The 16,476-nt window shown below is 38.4% G+C and overlaps 2 protein-coding genes across 2 annotated transcripts; both read right to left on the reverse strand.

Annotated features, from left to right (window-relative positions):
• Nucleotides 1-63: 63 nt before the first annotated feature.
• Nucleotides 64-4,019, reverse strand: LOC112231091 (sorting nexin-24). The gene is made up of 7 exons (XM_024397632.2): nt 3,723-4,019; nt 3,180-3,263; nt 2,806-2,910; nt 2,569-2,663; nt 2,406-2,435; nt 2,163-2,227; nt 64-1,866 (listed from the first exon to the last, which is right to left on the reverse strand). Exons 1-7 carry the CDS (start codon nt 3,789-3,791, stop codon nt 1,796-1,798), a joined length of 519 nt encoding a protein of 172 aa, XP_024253400.1. The 5' UTR covers nt 3,792-4,019; the 3' UTR covers nt 64-1,795.
• Nucleotides 4,020-4,102: 83 nt separating this feature from the next.
• Nucleotides 4,103-9,037, reverse strand: loxa (lysyl oxidase a). The gene is made up of 7 exons (XM_024397631.2): nt 8,106-9,037; nt 7,848-7,956; nt 7,302-7,433; nt 6,429-6,582; nt 5,823-5,918; nt 5,549-5,664; nt 4,103-5,280 (listed from the first exon to the last, which is right to left on the reverse strand). The coding sequence occupies exons 1-7, from the start codon at nt 8,740-8,742 to the stop codon at nt 5,274-5,276; spliced, it is 1,251 nt and encodes a 416-aa protein (XP_024253399.1). The 5' UTR covers nt 8,743-9,037; the 3' UTR covers nt 4,103-5,273.
• Nucleotides 9,038-16,476: the final 7,439 nt, after the last annotated feature.

Below are 16,476 nucleotides of genomic sequence, written 5' to 3' on the forward strand. Positions count from 1 at the left end.
CATGCATGTTTCAGATTTTGTAAACCTTAAAACATGGAAATTATTTGAGAAAAAAAGAAGCCATTAAGGAAATGTCATGCTTTATTGCCATCAGTCTTAATCATGATACTTTAGGCAGAGCACAGTGATCTGTAAAGTGCTACAGTATCATTACTGGTCGGGTGTCATGGCACAAGATACATACTGTACATACATATACAAAGTAGATACATAAACGGCTGGATTTGTCAACACAGGCATGATTTTATCTCAATGAAGTGGACAGTTCTATACATGACTGCTCAACTAACCCATGTTCACTTCTCATTTAACAAATGGAAAGTCCTCTACTTTAAAGCTAGAATCCTTAGTTATTACCAGGTGAAATCACACATCGAAATGAAAATATACTCAAACATGCTATTTTTTACCTATAAATGTGTGCTTTAGTATTGTTTTCTTTGGCAACTGAGGATTAAGCGGAGTAAACGCCTCTGTTCTGTACATTACCCTGGAAGAATGAACCTCGAAGGGACTGCATCATCCATTATTTCCAAGGTAATGTACTGAAAGTTGGTGTTTATCCCTTACATACCAATTAATTCTTGAAAAATACAACTTAAAAATGCCTGACAGCCGTACCCATCAGAACCCAAAATAAGCTTGTTTTAATCCAATGTTTGTAAATGTAAACAAACTATCCTCAAAAAATAGCTAAAACGAATGCTGATAACAAAGATGGTCAGTCCTTGCATCCATAGCTCGGTCTATGAATTTGAGAGTGGCAACATTTCTCCTGCCCCATCCCTCAGCTTTTTACTGAAACAGATGCAGGATTACCACTGTTTTAATAAATGATTCTAGCTTTAAGTGTGTTAATGTTCACCGGGTCTCAATTCAGAGACCACATCGGATAGAAATATCAACGATGGCAGAGAACTCTAGTCAATAGAAAGTCCAGACCATCCTCATGTCTTTCAGAGTGTCTATATTATTAGCCATCCATAATTGTCTAATGAATGACAAGCGCAAAGTAATGTCAGACCAACTAAGCTGGACTTACTACAAAAAAGCATCAGATGTGTATGACGCTTATCAATTACACACACAGCATTACCATATGCGGAACACTACAGCATCACGAGGAGTTTAGATCTGTACGGCGTCAGTCACTTTAAATTGGATCAAAACTGACTGGCGTGTAAATGGCCCTGTAAGTTTACAGCAGCAGTCCCACGTTCAAAAAGAGCAACAATGAACCACATTGATCTTCTTTAAAATAAAAAGGGACACACTCAAAGTTGAGATAAGGCAGACCAACATAAGACATCTTATTACACTGACAGTACAAGTTCAGTTTCCCTTTTTATATTTCAGCTTTTTAATCACATGTTTGAAATGTTTGATCGGTTGCCCTTCATTAATTCATAGCTAATATATTAGAGTTAAGTGTTTGACCTAGTAATGTTATTTCACAGTGTAAAACTTCAAGGTCTCACCTTAATTTGAGTGAAAGACCATTAGTAGATGATACAGCCTGTGGGTCCATGAGGCTGAATATATGCATTATCTTAAATGTTGTCATAACATCATGACAGTGTTCATCCTTGAATAACAATCATTCAGAAAATGCATTTCTTTGAGTCGTTTCATCTCAAATATTATCAAGATATGCATTAACACAGAAACAAACCACAAAATATTATATCTTAAACACACAACTATTAGAATGTTTACAAAATTGACTGATACAAGCTGTTCATTTCTTAATCTTCATGAGTTACTAGTAAGTCCTCCAAGCTGGCATACAGTAACTCTACCTTGGTTGAAGGTCTGGGAAGAATATTCCATGTATCACTCCTTCTATGACAACATTTGAAAATGTATCTATGGGGAGAAAAAAAGCAAAGTAAAACTGATTTGTTCTATACAATATTACATTCCCGCTTCAAATGATTATTGTATTTACAAGATACATTTGTATTCGAAGGAGCTTCTATTTACATAAGAATATTTTTTTTAAATTATACTATTTGTTGCATTATTGAGGGGGAGCATTGTGTATCCGGTGCATATGACAAATAAACTTGACTTGATTAAATATGACAAAATAGATATTTTATATTGCAACCATATTGAATGTATATGCATGGGCAGCCTGAAGATGTGTAAAGATATGTTACCGTGGGAGGACGGGAGCATGTAGGGGTCTCTGTGGTAGAGCATTGCTGGTTGGTGGGTCAGTTTACTAGAGAGAGACCAGAGAGGAGAAGGAGAAGTTTCACAAGTCTAATAAAGCCAATGTTCTGACAAAATGATTCAGAATAGTTAGCAATCTGAACTTGCATTTTGACATTATACTTTGAAGTTAGCCTACAACACATTCACTACTACAAATCTAATCAACATAAAATCACTTAACAAACCTTGCCTCTTCAGATTCAGTTTCAAATGACCTTTAAAGAAAGAAAAATAATGCAAGTTAGAAAATCAGTTTGGGGATATTATATAGAGGAACTATTTTCTTTCCCAGATGAGATGTTATAAAAGTAGCCTCACTTTTATAGGGCACATTGTATAAAAACTCACCCACAACTTTCTGTTTTTGTCAGTGAGGGAAAGTGGCGGATGTTGAGGAAATCCAGGAATATCTTTGGGAGAACTTCATTCTCCATAATTATAGTCTGTGGAATAACGGACACAATAAAAACAAAAGCAAATGGTAGTCAGATGAAAAAGGTCAGTGGTCCTATTAATACAAAAGATTTAGAGTGTGTGGATTCAGAATATCTAGTTAGTGTAGCCCTGTGGTTGTATTCGCATTACCTGTAGATATAGTTCCAGACCATGTCTTCTCTGCTCCAGAACTTTGGGAATCCAGTTCCGTACATGCTTAGAGGGGATCTCAGGAGGCGTCATACTCTTCTTCAGCTGAAAGAAGCAAATATCAAATTGAGCATGGTCACAGGGCAATCTGTGGATGAGGGTAGAGGAGTCTTTCAAAGCCTAGCTCAAGCCGATTCCACTAATTGTCACCCCACAAACCTAGACCAGCCTTACAATATCATTGACAATGATGGCTCAGGATGTTGCAATATATGTTTAGAAAGTAAAGTGGGCTCTGTTCTTGCACCAATAATAGTCAGTCAGTCTTTTGCATGGCCGTGACAGAAAATAATCAATGGTACACAAAAACTCACTATTTTATGGAGATGATGAAATTCACTGTAGCGCTTCTTCACTGTATGCTGTCTGCCATTCATTAGCACGTCGATTTTAAAGACCTGGAGATGAAAAAGAACCAGTCATGGTTAGGAAATGTTAAATACATGTGAACGTACAGGTTGAAAGACATGACCCTGATTTGAACAAAATCACATTTGACAGTCATAGCCATTTAAAACAATACGCTAGTTGGACAAAACTGCTCTTTCGTGACTTTGTTATCAAAATGAAACGGTAGGGAGTTTCACACCCTGTCAGGGCTACCAGTCAAAATCTGTTTTTAAGGTCGCTGGTCAAAATTCCTAGAATGGATCGCTCTCAACCGGGGTCTTCTTTACTCCCACTCTAGTCACGTCAAGTTTGCCTTGATAGTAGCTAACATTGTCCAAATTGAAGTAGCTAAGATACTCTTGGTTTGTTTTCAACCATATGTTGCAAACCTGCAATGCTATGATTGTGGTTCTGCGGTTTTTGCACAGGCTTAACGTTACTGGTGCAGGACATTCAAGATCTCTTACCGTGTACCCTTTCTCAATCGGATTGTCCTCTGAACGGAACGATGGAATGAAAATCCTGACGTTATGCATTTTGGAAAAACAACTCCAACACTAAATGCATGAAGCCCCGAGATATATATGAACTTGCAAACACATATGGAGGTTTTGGGAGCCAGCTAGCTAGTTAAATATCGTTGAAATGGATTCTTCTTCTTGTTTTGACTGTAGCGTATGGAAGTACAATAAAGTCACACTGCTGCTCTCTACTTGGGTGGAGAGGTATTACGACCGCGAGCCTCATTAATCAATTAACCAACATAATTTGTATCTCAAATTAATCAACTGTGTGAAAACCAGCTACAATATATTTCGATGGTTTAAATAAGAAAACAAAATCACAATGAATGTCACAATGATTTATTCAAGTAGATTTCCTGGAATACATCAAAACGGTGCAGTTATATGAGCTTTTTCATTGCATAAATATCAAACAAAACAGGACAAAAGAGAGCTCGCAGACTAACCATAAGTAAAAGCATTTCACAAAACAAATGAATCCTAATTCTGTTTGAATATTTGGTTCAGAGCACAGGCACAGTATGTACAGTATCCAGTACTATATGGGAAATACTTTTACTCAGGGATGGGCAACTTGTGAGCAAAACATTTTAGTGGCCCACCTCTTGACAAAATTCCTGCAATTCTAAAATTCTATACATTTTGCCATGGGGCGTAGAGAAAATGTTGCAGTTTTAAAGAAAGTTTTCTGCAATTCTACACATTTTGCAATGGGACTGAGAGAATATTTTTCCATTTGATAACTAATTTCATGCAAAATTTCATTTTTGGAAGTTGATTCCTGGGCCTACAAAAAAACTGATCTGTGTACTGCTAATATATACCAATTTTCAAACCCTTTAATGTAATTTAAAAAATCTAAAGTGACCTTGAACTTGAGTTGTAAACATACAAGCTATAGCAAGCAAATGTGAATAATTATAGAAAGAGTGGATTAAAGTGATGATATGTTTGACGTAAAACACATACAACGATGAGGGAAATATGCCATGGTTAAAAAAAAATGTATCTCACCATGCGCTACATTTTGTGCTTTTTAAGCAAGCTGAAGATCGATTCCATACAATGTGGTGCTGAATATTGTAATTGATATGTAAAAAACAAGCCATTTCGAATTTTGGTGGGGTTTTAACATCTGAAATTCAATGTATTTGGTTTAGACCTTTTAAAACCAACTATAGGCTATGTAATATAGAGGCTATACTTTTAATTCTAAACCTATCAAGTAATTAGATCCATATTTTATTACCTCCTCATTGAACATACAGAATGGCTTTACAAAAACATGCTTAATTTAGGAATAAAATGAACCTTAGAGTTTTTTTTTTTACATTAACCGGAAAAATTGGTCAACTGTCAATTTGGTAAGAGTATGGCCATTTTTACATAATTGCAGTTATCCATGTGTGCTTTATCCACAAATTTTCTGTCATTTTCTGCTATGGAGTTTTCACAGAATTGCTTCTCAGTGGTTTGGAGAGTGACATCCCCCTCTTAATAGCTGAGAAGAAAATAATAAAGAATTTCATCACATACAGCACATACAGCAAAACACACAGCATAATATTTCCTGTAATGTGAGTTCTGATTATTAGATGGTCACAATAAGTTTATAAAGGATTACTGTCTGACACACTAGAGTGAATAAGATGCTGAGTAATGTGTTGAAACTTGGGCTGGTTTCCTAGACCTACTCCTACTCCCGACTCCTACTATAAAAAAGCATGCACAATGTTATGCAAAATGAGATGAGGGATTTCAAGACTCACTGTGAGACGTGACATCCTGACACATAGGCGTAGTTGCCAGTATAGCGGACCTCACAGCGCACAATGTTGTTGCTGTAGTCAGACTCTGGAACCTGATAGCTGGGGTTCACACTGATCTAAAACACAAAAAGAGCAACAAAAAAGGGTAGAAGTACAAATGTTTCATAGCGTTTCATAAAAACAACAGAAATTCTTCTTAAGAGATGGTATGGGAATGTGTGACACAGTGTTCAGCTACAAAGTGCCAATAATGTCATCTGTTTTTGTGACAAACCTTCAGGACATAGTTCCCAGGTTTCACATCTGTAATATCAATCCACTGGCAGTCGATGTCTGCGTTATAGGTATCATAACATCCTGGACTTAGGCCCTATAACCAAAGGAACAACATGAAACCTCTGATTAGACAACAGTAAGAAGCACCTACATTCCATTACAGAGTATCAGGGTAGGGGTCAATTCCATTTCAATTCCAGTAATTTTCAAGAAGAACGTTGAAATTCCAATTCCATTTATGTTAAATTATTTTAAATGAGGAACATGTGGAATTGGAATTTGGTTTACTTTCTGAATTGACTGGAATTTAAATGGAATTGACCCCAACCCTGCAGAGTATTTAACTGCATGTATGTGTTTTGCTGGACATCATACCCTGGTACTAAACAACTAGTTATACAATCTAGACATACAAGAAGAGTAAAAGTGGCACTGTCCAGTTATTAGTTGAGAGATGAGATAAAGCAGGAAAATCATCCATGGTTGGACATTTATGATTTTTTTTTTATTCGGATCCCCATTAGCCGACGGCAATGGACACAGCTAGTCTTCCTGGGGTCGGATTGTCAACATGACATAAAGCCACAAGGGTTGTGTTGGTAACCTGGGTGTGTGAGGTGCAAGCAAAGCGTCTGTAGTAGCCGTAGTCACAGGAGCTGTCCTCCAGGCAGAAGCTGGCCTTGTGTCCCTCAGCCACACTCCTCCCACCGGAATCCAGCAGGTCATAGTGGCTGAACTCGTCCATGCTGTGGTAATGTCTGGAGAGAATCAGGACAATGGAGGTTGATCAGTGAAAAATAACTGATTCAATAACTTGGTCATCACTTTGGCTGGCATTCAATCAAACATGCACAGTAGAAAAATTAAAACATGTTGTTCCAATGCTGAGGAATGCATTTTTTTAAGGTTTCAGGTCAAGATCCAGTCAATGAGACTGAGACTTACAAATCAGTTGTACAAAAACCAACTACAGGATGTAAGTCAATATGTTAACTGGAACTCTGCCAAATGTACCCCATACTTGATGTTAGTACATTATGTGACTTACTTCAGAGCATAGCTATGGGCTGAGGTAATGTGAAATGCAGGCGTCTATGGAATCAAGAGAACTTGCATATTTTGAATGTATACAGGTTATAGACGTCTCTCTCTGAAGGTTCTGGCTACACATCCAGAATCACATTTCTCAGGTGCAGTACAAGTTGTGTTTTGGAGTCAAATATTTTGAAGTGGAAATTGGAGTCAAATACATTACCATAAAATGTTGCAATGCTATATTTGACAGACCAATGAGTCTGATGAGACCAGTATGTTAATGATCAACAGAAGGACATTAATCTACTCTGTAAGACAGAGAAGGAAAAAGAAAGAACAGCACAAACGATACAGTGTTTGTGTAACTGGCAGATAGAGACAGAGAAACATACAGATCTGGACATAGGTGGAAAGTCATATAGACAGACTGGGAGAGACTCACTGGTGACAACTGTGCCATTCCCAGGAGTAGCGCGGTCTGCTTGGCAGGAAGTCAGCCGTCCCCTGGTTCTTCACACGTTGTGGGAACCTCAGAAGCATGCGGGTGTCATAGTCTCTTGCTCTGTAGGCTGAACTGCCACACCAACACAACATCACAAACTGAATACACTTTGGACACAGAATTGAATAGAGTGCATTTATAATCCAAATACCTTCTTTTAAATAAAGTGTTTGGTCTTACATTTATGGGAAAGGTTTGGTACAGTGAGTAGTGATTCCTTTCGAGAAGGATATGGTTGTTTGCGTTAGTTTTGATAATGAGTTTAACCGTTTGACTAGTGATGATTTCTCCATGTAAACTGAGGAGCGTTTAAACGGTTTGTCGAATTCTACCAGTCGACACTGACAACTGGCAGCAGGATTCTATTAAGGGCAGCCTTAAACCACAAACGCTCAAGAGTTACAACTCACACAATCTGACTCACACAAATGAAGTTGTTGGACAATAACCTTCTCTTTAAATCTGTAGTGTTTGTTCCAATAGTACCTTGACAAGCAGTTCTCTTCATTTGCACATCGGAGGTTGTACATAGGAACTCTCTGGACATATGCAGAGGCTTGAATGTAGTATGCATCTGGCACAAGATCAGGCAGACCTAGAGGATATGTATTTGTCTTAATCACAAGTTAATGTTATATGAAGAAAAACAATAACACAGAATGTATCTTTTTAAAGCTACATGTACTGGGAAAATAATTCTGCAGCAAATGCATCTCAAATTCCAACCAATTCAACCATTCTTACCGTTCTGATGGTACCTTGTGCCATATCCAGGTCTCTCTCTGCGCCTGGGACTCTCGTACACGTCATAGTAATTGTAGTAAGGATTATCTGAATCTGAGGTCTTGTATGGGTTGTAAGGATCATCTCCTGCCATCATGTCTTCTCTTCTCGGCGATGGGGACGGTTTGTCCTGTGTCCCATTCGTCGTGCCATTTGCCTTCGTTTCTGCAAGGCCACTTGGATGGGCATCCTGTTGCTGGTGCCCCTGTCCCCTAGGGGGCCTTGAAACTCGAGGTGGTATCCAGCGCGGGCGCGCTCCTGCGCCGGACACTGTGTGAATAGATGAGGGAAGCGGTCTCGATGAATCAGAGGGTTTGTTGGCTTCCCCATCGCTAATGATGGTGACAGGTCTCTCTTGGACTTGCTCTTTATCGGCGCCTCTTTGCTTTGGTGGTCGATATTCCGAGCCGTGACTCAGAAGGCTAAAAACTTTACCATTGTGCGCCCATTGTATTGTCTGCCGTAATGTACCTGCGGCTTGGTTATTTCCTGGCCTTGTCTCTGGTGGATTCCGCTGAGATTGGACAGTTTGCAGTATGCAAACGAATAAACATACGTGCGCACACGCATAAAGCGTGACAAATGAACGCACTCCCATAATACAACTAATTCAACTAAATAGGTTATGACTGATAATTACTAATATTTTACTTTATGTGGTATATCATTTTCCCGTTGAAAATAAAGTACATTCAATGTCTTTTCAAAGTAAGTCTAATTTACACTACATTAAATGCTGAAAAACCTGCACCAGTATTGCTATGTTCTCCACGCAACCTCACGTCGTTCTGTCCAGAGTCTAGCAGATGCGCTAAGAGTGGGGAGGAGGAGGAGTTGAACACATGAAGTTTCTAATTCCGTTGTTAGACAAGCCCAGAATGGCATGGTGCTCATGTAACAACTGGATGGATAGGCTACTTGACGCCGACCCTCTTAATGGGTCTATTCCAGAATTTGATAATATAAAACCATGTGTATTGTTTTTCTTGCACTGTCTGACGTTATTATAACTGTCAGACATGTGCGGTGTAATTAACATGAGTTTCAGATGTGTAGCCTTCAAACTAAACATGTTAACTAACTAACCAGTTAAATGACAAATATTTCTATATGAAACATTTTCAACAGGTCCCTCAGTTAGTAAAATAATCCCTATGTCACCTTGGTCATCAAGGTAGAATCACTGATGTGTGGACTTTGCTAATGACTGCTTAGGGCTTGCAAAAGCACATCACAGTATAAGCACATAATCACAGTCACAATGCCTTTCTGCAATTACCCCACCCAGGAAATAAATCTGGGAGAGAGCACACTCGCGCACGCACAATTTTATAAAGTCAGACTACTTAAAACAATTCTGATTTTGCAACAGCAGGCCTATTTCTTATAGTATGTGATAAGAAAATAACAACCTCATTGGCCAGATCAGCAGGAACGCAAATGTTAGGATAAATAGCACTTACTTTGTTGGATGACCTCTGACAAAAGTGCAACCTCGTCGTGCCAAAATGGTCTTTGCACATTAACTTTCTCACAGGAGTTCTAAAATGTAAACATGTCATTGCGATGTTCACTCACATAAACAAAAACTGAACAAAAAAATTCCAGCTTCTTTCCCTTTGGTCCTTTTTTGGCAATGTGTTGCTCTTATTTTTAAGCGTAGCTATATGAATTTATGCAGCAGTTATTCTATGCAATAAAACACATTGCGGTCTCTCTGTTCTTTCATTTGGGACTGTTTCAATGTTGCCTCAGATTGCAGTATGACCACGTTGATCCCTAAAGTCCTGGACATATCGGGAACTTTTAATCTTCCCTTACAGTATGCCAAAGAAAACACTTCCCTGTTGTTAACACTAGGGACATAATATATAGTTGGGTTACCTTAAATCAATGGTTTTCATTTTTCTCTGTCATGTCGTCTCGGAAATGTATTTTTTAAATGACTGACCACAGTCACCACGACTGTACTGCAGTACCAGATTTGAAAAAAATCACCAGAACGCAATACATTCTAATCTCTCAATCCACAGTCAACACTGCTGGTCACTATCAAAATGCATACTATGTAAAAAAATATATATATATTTAAAAAATATACACTAAGATCTTATTTTACATATCCTGAAACTAAAAGGCAGCCATATTATTTCCATACCCACATTTTACACTAGGGGGCAGATTGTAGCAAACTAAAGTAATGCATCTGGTTTGTTCCTGTCCCATAGTTTTGTAACAGGAATGTTTTCCATTGGGGACTGGGCACTTTCTATTAATAATGATTCATTAAACAGTATTTTACGTTGCAGTTTTTTTTTGGCTAATCAATGTATTCACGAAGGCCTTTTCATCGACCACACAAAGAGACAATCTGAATGAGAATCTGGAAAGAAGCGCTTGTGTATGACCTCCGATAATTATAATAAATGACCATATAATTTATTTTGTCCCTAAATCTTCTTAGAATTTGTCAGACCACACACTGTGGAAAAATCCACATTTATAGAATTGGCTGGCCAGTACTGAATTATAAAATAGTCTTCTCTGCACGTTTCAGACCAGAGTCACATGACTTGACATCATTCCTTGTGTAAGCTCTCTGAAGGCGAATCAGAGCCAAGAGGCATGATTTGATCTCCCCCAGAATGTGTCCTCCCTCCGAACGTCTTGGAATTGTCTTAGACACAGAGATGTACAGCAGACGTTTGATCCAGTGAGGTGGGAGTAGCCATCGTCCTCAGATATAATCGAGACACACAGTTCAATCTAAAATAAGAAACAATGACAACCACGGGGATACAATGATCTATTTAGGTTTACAGGGCCCTCAAAAGTAAAAATACTTTCCTGTCTTTGAAAAGAACATCAAATCAAATGTTATTGGTCGCGTAAAAATATTTAGCAGATGTTACTGCGGGTGTAGCGAAATTATTGTGTTCCTAGCTTCAACAGTGCAGTATTATCAACAGTGCAGTGTTAACAATTCACAACAATAAAGATAAAATAATGGAATTAAGAAATATATACATATTAGAACGAGCAATGTTGAAGTGGCATTGACTAGAATACTGTAGAATGCAGTATATACATATGATATGAGTAAAACAGTGTGTCAGTGGAGGAAAATGTATATTTTAAAAAAGAAAAATGAAAATTATAACTAAAATATAGTTGTTGCATAAGTATTCAGCCCCTATAAAATTTGGCTTAACAAATCACATAAATTACATAGACTCACTGTGTGAAATAAGAGGGGTTGACATGATTTTTGAATGACTTACCCTTCCTCTATCCCCCATACATACAACATCTGCAAGGTCCCTCAGTCAAGTATTGAATTTCAAGCACAGATTCAACTACAAAGACCAGGTATGTTTTGGAAAGCCTAATAAAGGACAATGATTGGTAGATGGGTAAAAATAACAAATCAGACATTGAATATGAGCATGGTCAAGTTAATAATTATGCTGTGAATGATGTATTAAACCACCCAGACACATCCAAGATACATTCATCCTTCTGAACGGACCTGTAGGACAGGAATGAAACTGCCCAGGGATGTTATCATGAGGCCATTGGTGATTTTAAAACAGCTACAGAGTTCAATGGCTGTGATGGGAGAAAACTGAGGATGGATCAACAACATTGTAGTGACTCCACAATAATGACCTAAATGACAGTGAAGAAATTATACAAATATACAGAATTAAAATATTCAAAAAAATGCATCTTGTATGCAAACAAGGCACTGCAAAAAAAACACAGAAAAGGAATAAACTTTTTGGCCTGAATTCAATGCCTTATGTTTGGGGCAAATTCAACACAACACTATACTGAGTAACTGCCTACTTATTTTCAAGCATGGTGGTCGCTGCATCATGGGTATGGCTATCCTTGACATCTGCTAATACTGGGGAGTTTTTCCAGGATAAAAAGAAACGGGATGGAGCTAAGCACAGGCAAAATCCTAGAGAAAAATTTGCTTCAGTCTGCTTTACACCAGAGACTGGGAGAGGGATTCACCTTTCAGCAGGACAATAACCTACAACACAAGGCCAAATCTACACTGAAGTTGCTTACCTAGAAGACAGTGGATGTTCCTGAGTGGCCAATATACAGTTTTGACTTCTGCTTGAAAATCTATGGCAAGACTTGAACATTGTGGTCTAGCCATGATCTTGACAGGGTTTGAAGAATCTTTTAAAGAATAATGGACCAATATTGCACAATTCAGGTGTGAAAAGCTCTAATAGACTTACCCAAGAAGACTCACAGCTGTAATCGATGCCAAAGGTGTTTCTAACATGCATTGACTAAGGAAGCTGCATACTTATGCAACAACTATTGTTTAGTTATTTAACTTTTATTCATATTTAAATCATGTTTGACTTTTTCTTCCTCTTTTGACATTACAGAGTATTTTGTGTAGATTGTTGACAAAAAAAGTACAATTAAATACATTTTAATCACACTTTGTAATACAATAAAATGTGAAGAAATCCAAGGAGTCTGGATAATTTTGCAATGCATTGTATGTGGTGGCCCCACAAAGCTATCTTAAGATCACGAGCGTCTGCTAAATGACTCAAATGTAAAGTTTTCCATTAGGTCGTATAGGCTACATAGATTTCTTATAAGTAGAGTTCTATTTCCAGTAAAAATCCAACAGATGGCCTGTCTTTCCAGAGAAAGAAGAGGGAAGACATTTTAATGATTCATTTGGATTATGTTTTGGACATGATTTGATTGCAGAGACTAGACTCTTATGATTCAGCATACTAAAGTAACATACCATAAGTTCCCCAAAAAGTAATAATTATGCGCAGGTGTTTTTGGGTTGGTTCTTCTTGGTCCACCGAAACAGAACCATCTGTACTGGGTCATGGTTGTTTTTCCTCGTAACTCATTGAATCACTTCCCAAGCAGCCTCCGCTCTCTCCGTTAAGGGCAGCACAGTGTTCCCTAGACAGTGGAACCACATCTGCAAGCCATTAACCCAGTTCGTTTGTCCACGTTGCTGGAATTCTCGTTTTCTGACTTTGGGCCCAGACAGACTAGTGGACACACTAAGAATTATTCAAAGACTGCCACTTATGGACAGCAAAATCAGCTAAAAAATAAATAAAAAGTTTAGATAAGAAACCATTGTCAGCAGTATAAAATGAGGCAGCAGGCATAGTGGTGCTCCTACTATGACCTCCTCCTCTTCCTCACATTCACCCCAATACAGCTTATTCCTTTAACCCCTCAACTATTCTATCCAGGCACAATTTCCGCATTTATATCCCCTTTACAATCTCAGTCAAATTATTTATCAATTCTTCACTTTCACATCCACCATCACCAAACATTTGAAACCAGGTTGCCACTTCTACACTGCAGACAAATAAACATCCAGACAGACAATTTCAATGTTTTCTTTCATAGACAGCAGGTTTCCATTACTCAACGTAAGAGTCTAGAACTGAATCTGGGCAGCACACACATATACACACACCACAGGCAACGTGGCATTCTGCACGTAGGCTGCCAAATACTTGTAGGCCCATACACAGCATCCAGGAGGAGGAGCCTCTCACACTGTACTGCCCTGGCCCACAACTACACTGGAGCTTCTGGTTTCACTCCCACCCCATAATGATCAGTACTTTTCAACCTCATAAAGTATGGCATCTGAAATGCATGGGAGGAGATTGTCTGTGACTCCAAGTGCATGAACCCTGGACTTCTGAATGTTTGAACTTTGCACATACCAACCGCATAATGTAATGATGTCTAATTCATTTATCTTCTTTCCCTGGAAAATCATCAGTGTGCATTGTCTAGGAAACATGAAAGCAGATATGGAAAGAAATGTACAGGATGTAGTAAAAGTAGGAATGACAGAGATGTGAGGGGGGAGAGTGATATAAAAGAGAAAGCCAGGTCAGAATGATAACACAAGCATTTTCCCCTCTACACCCGCAATAACATCTTCTAAATATGTGTATGTGACCAGTACAATTTGATTTGATAACAGCTTGGACTAAAAATATTGGCCTAATTCAAAGCAAATGTCTTTGAGGTGGTCATAATGAAGTCCCAACAACTCACTGAAAAATACATTGGCACCATCTATTGGGCGTATAATGTATTGCAGTCAAACAGCAAAACAGTGCTGTGGTGGCCCTTCAGTTTTGAAGTTAGTGGGCAAGGTGCGAATTACAGGGAAACCAGGGGGAGCTCAGGTTCACTGAATGAGAAGTTAGCTCCCATAAATGCTCATCTAAATAATGCTAATTTTACCATTCCCTATTTGTTAAAAAGGTAGTGTTAAATATGTTTTACAGTGGTAAATTAAAATAAACACCTCCATCTATCTGTCATGGTTTAAACCATGTATTTCTATGTGGAGGCACTGTCCACTCAGTAGTGCTGGATTTCAGCCTCAGCTGAGCCCTTGTCTGCATAGATTTTCCTTTGTATGTCTTAATTTTGCCATTTGTTTGCTATGGCTCCTTGATAAAAATAGCCTTTATTCCAACACATTAGATTTATCCATTGATTTATCATTGTTTGCTTTTGTCAGCCAGCTGTTTAGAGCACTCATTGTATTGTTTTTCAGGTACGCGCGGGTACTGGTGTTCTCCGTGCCCAGAAGTACAGTGAACAAAAATATAAATACAACATGCAAGAAATTCTAGATTTGACTGAGTTTACTGAGTTACAGTTCATATAAGGAAATCAGTCAATTGAAATACATTCATTAGGCCCTAATCTATGGATTTCACATGCCTGGGAATACAGATATGCATCTGTTGGTCACAGACACCTTAAAAAAAGGTAGGGGCGTAGATGAGAAAACCAGTCAATATCTGGTGTTACCACCATTTGCCTAATACAGCGCGACACATCTCCTTCGCATAGAGTTGATCAGGCTGTTGATTGTGGCCTGTGGAATGTTGTCGCACTCCTCTTCAAACGCTGTGCGAAGTATCTTGATATTGTTGGGAACTGGAACATGCTGTCGTATACATAGATTCAGAGCATCCCAAACATACTCAATGGGTGACGTCTTGTGAGTATGCACGGTCTCTCTGTGCATTCAAATTACCATTGATAAAATGCAATTGTGTTCGTTGTTCGTAGCTTATGCCTGCCCATACCATAACCCCACCTCCACCATGGGGCACTCTGTTCACAATGTTGACATCAGCAAACCGCTCGCCCACACGACGCCATACAGTACACACTGTCTGCCATCTGTCTGGTACAGGTGCACTTGTGTAATGATCATGCTGTTTAATCAGCTTCCTGATTTACCACCTGTCAAGGTGGATGGATTATCTGGCAAAGAGAAATGCTCACTAACAGGGATGTAAACAAATTTGTGCACACAATTTTGAAGAAATAAACTTTTAGTGCATATGGAAAATGTCTTGGATCTTTTATTTCAGCTCATGAAACATGGGACCAACACTTTTACATGTTGTGTTTATATTTATGTTCAGTATAGTAGACCATTTATTTAGCTTTATAATTTTTTAACAATAGTTGTTTTCTTCCCTGGATCAGCCGATGATGGGCAACAATATCACTAGACAACTAGCTTACAGCTAGACACCAATACACATCCAGTCCATCCAACAAGTAGGCTGGCTACACGATAATGACAGTAGGCCTATAAGGTGATTATTTCGGTCAGATTATTTTGGATTTGTATGCCCGTGTGAAAAGTTTCCACGGTGAAACATAATGAAATGTTATGAAGGCACAGTTACACTTACAGTGCATTTTCCGAGATCTCCAAGATCCATGATTTGTACAGGGTTTAAGTTCAACGTTTTAATTCAATTGTTAATATGCCTAATAAAGACAAATAACACTGTCATAAATGTCATTAACATATGGAAAGAAAGGTATTGTTTTGTCACGATCTGTGAAGACTTCATGCATTAACTCATGAATTATGGACAACTCATGAACTAGGGTGTAAAACATGTTTTGAGTCAACTCATGTATTATATTGAATATAGGCTACCTGTTCTGCATGTATTCATGTGTAAAATTGCCTCGGCAAAGAGGGTAGGCTACTGGCAGTGGTGTTGGCCTGGTGGAGGGTAAACGCAAGTAAACGCAGTTATCCAAACTTTTTCAGAACAATTCACTGTATAGGGAGTTTTTGTTGGTTTTAGAAGCAGAGTTTACCCACCTATTTTTTTTACCACTACATCACTGGCTACCGGTAGGCCTATTTGAAGGCATGCTAATACACATCGTAGCCTAGTGTAGTAAGTTGACCGTGTGTGTTAGGGTGAACAAATTGACCAAAAAATGTCAATTTGTCAGCAAG

Source organism: Oncorhynchus tshawytscha, linkage group LG33 (genome assembly GCF_018296145.1).
Source record: "Oncorhynchus tshawytscha isolate Ot180627B linkage group LG33, Otsh_v2.0, whole genome shotgun sequence".
Lineage (NCBI taxonomy): Eukaryota > Metazoa > Chordata > Actinopteri > Salmoniformes > Salmonidae > Oncorhynchus > Oncorhynchus tshawytscha.

Coding starts and splice junctions, on each gene's coding strand:
- LOC112231091 (XM_024397632.2), bottom strand. CDS start 3,791: ATGCATAACGTCAGGATTTTCATTCCATCGTTCCGTTCAGAGGACAAT. Junction 3,264..3,722: donor CGATTGAGAAAGGGTACACG/GTAAGAGATCTT, acceptor TTTCATCTCCAG/GTCTTTAAAATCGACGTGCT. Junction 1,867..2,162: donor CATGCTCCCGTCCTCCCACG/GTAACATATCTT, acceptor TTCTCCCCATAG/ATACATTTTCAAATGTTGTC.
- loxa (XM_024397631.2), bottom strand. CDS start 8,742: ATGGGAGTGCGTTCATTTGTCACGCTTTATGCGTGTGCGCACGTATGT. Junction 7,957..8,105: donor CACAAGGTACCATCAGAACG/GTAAGAATGGTT, acceptor CATATCCTCTAG/GTCTGCCTGATCTTGTGCCA. Junction 5,919..6,428: donor CTTGCACCTCACACACCCAG/GTTACCAACACA, acceptor CTTTGGTTATAG/GGCCTAAGTCCAGGATGTTA.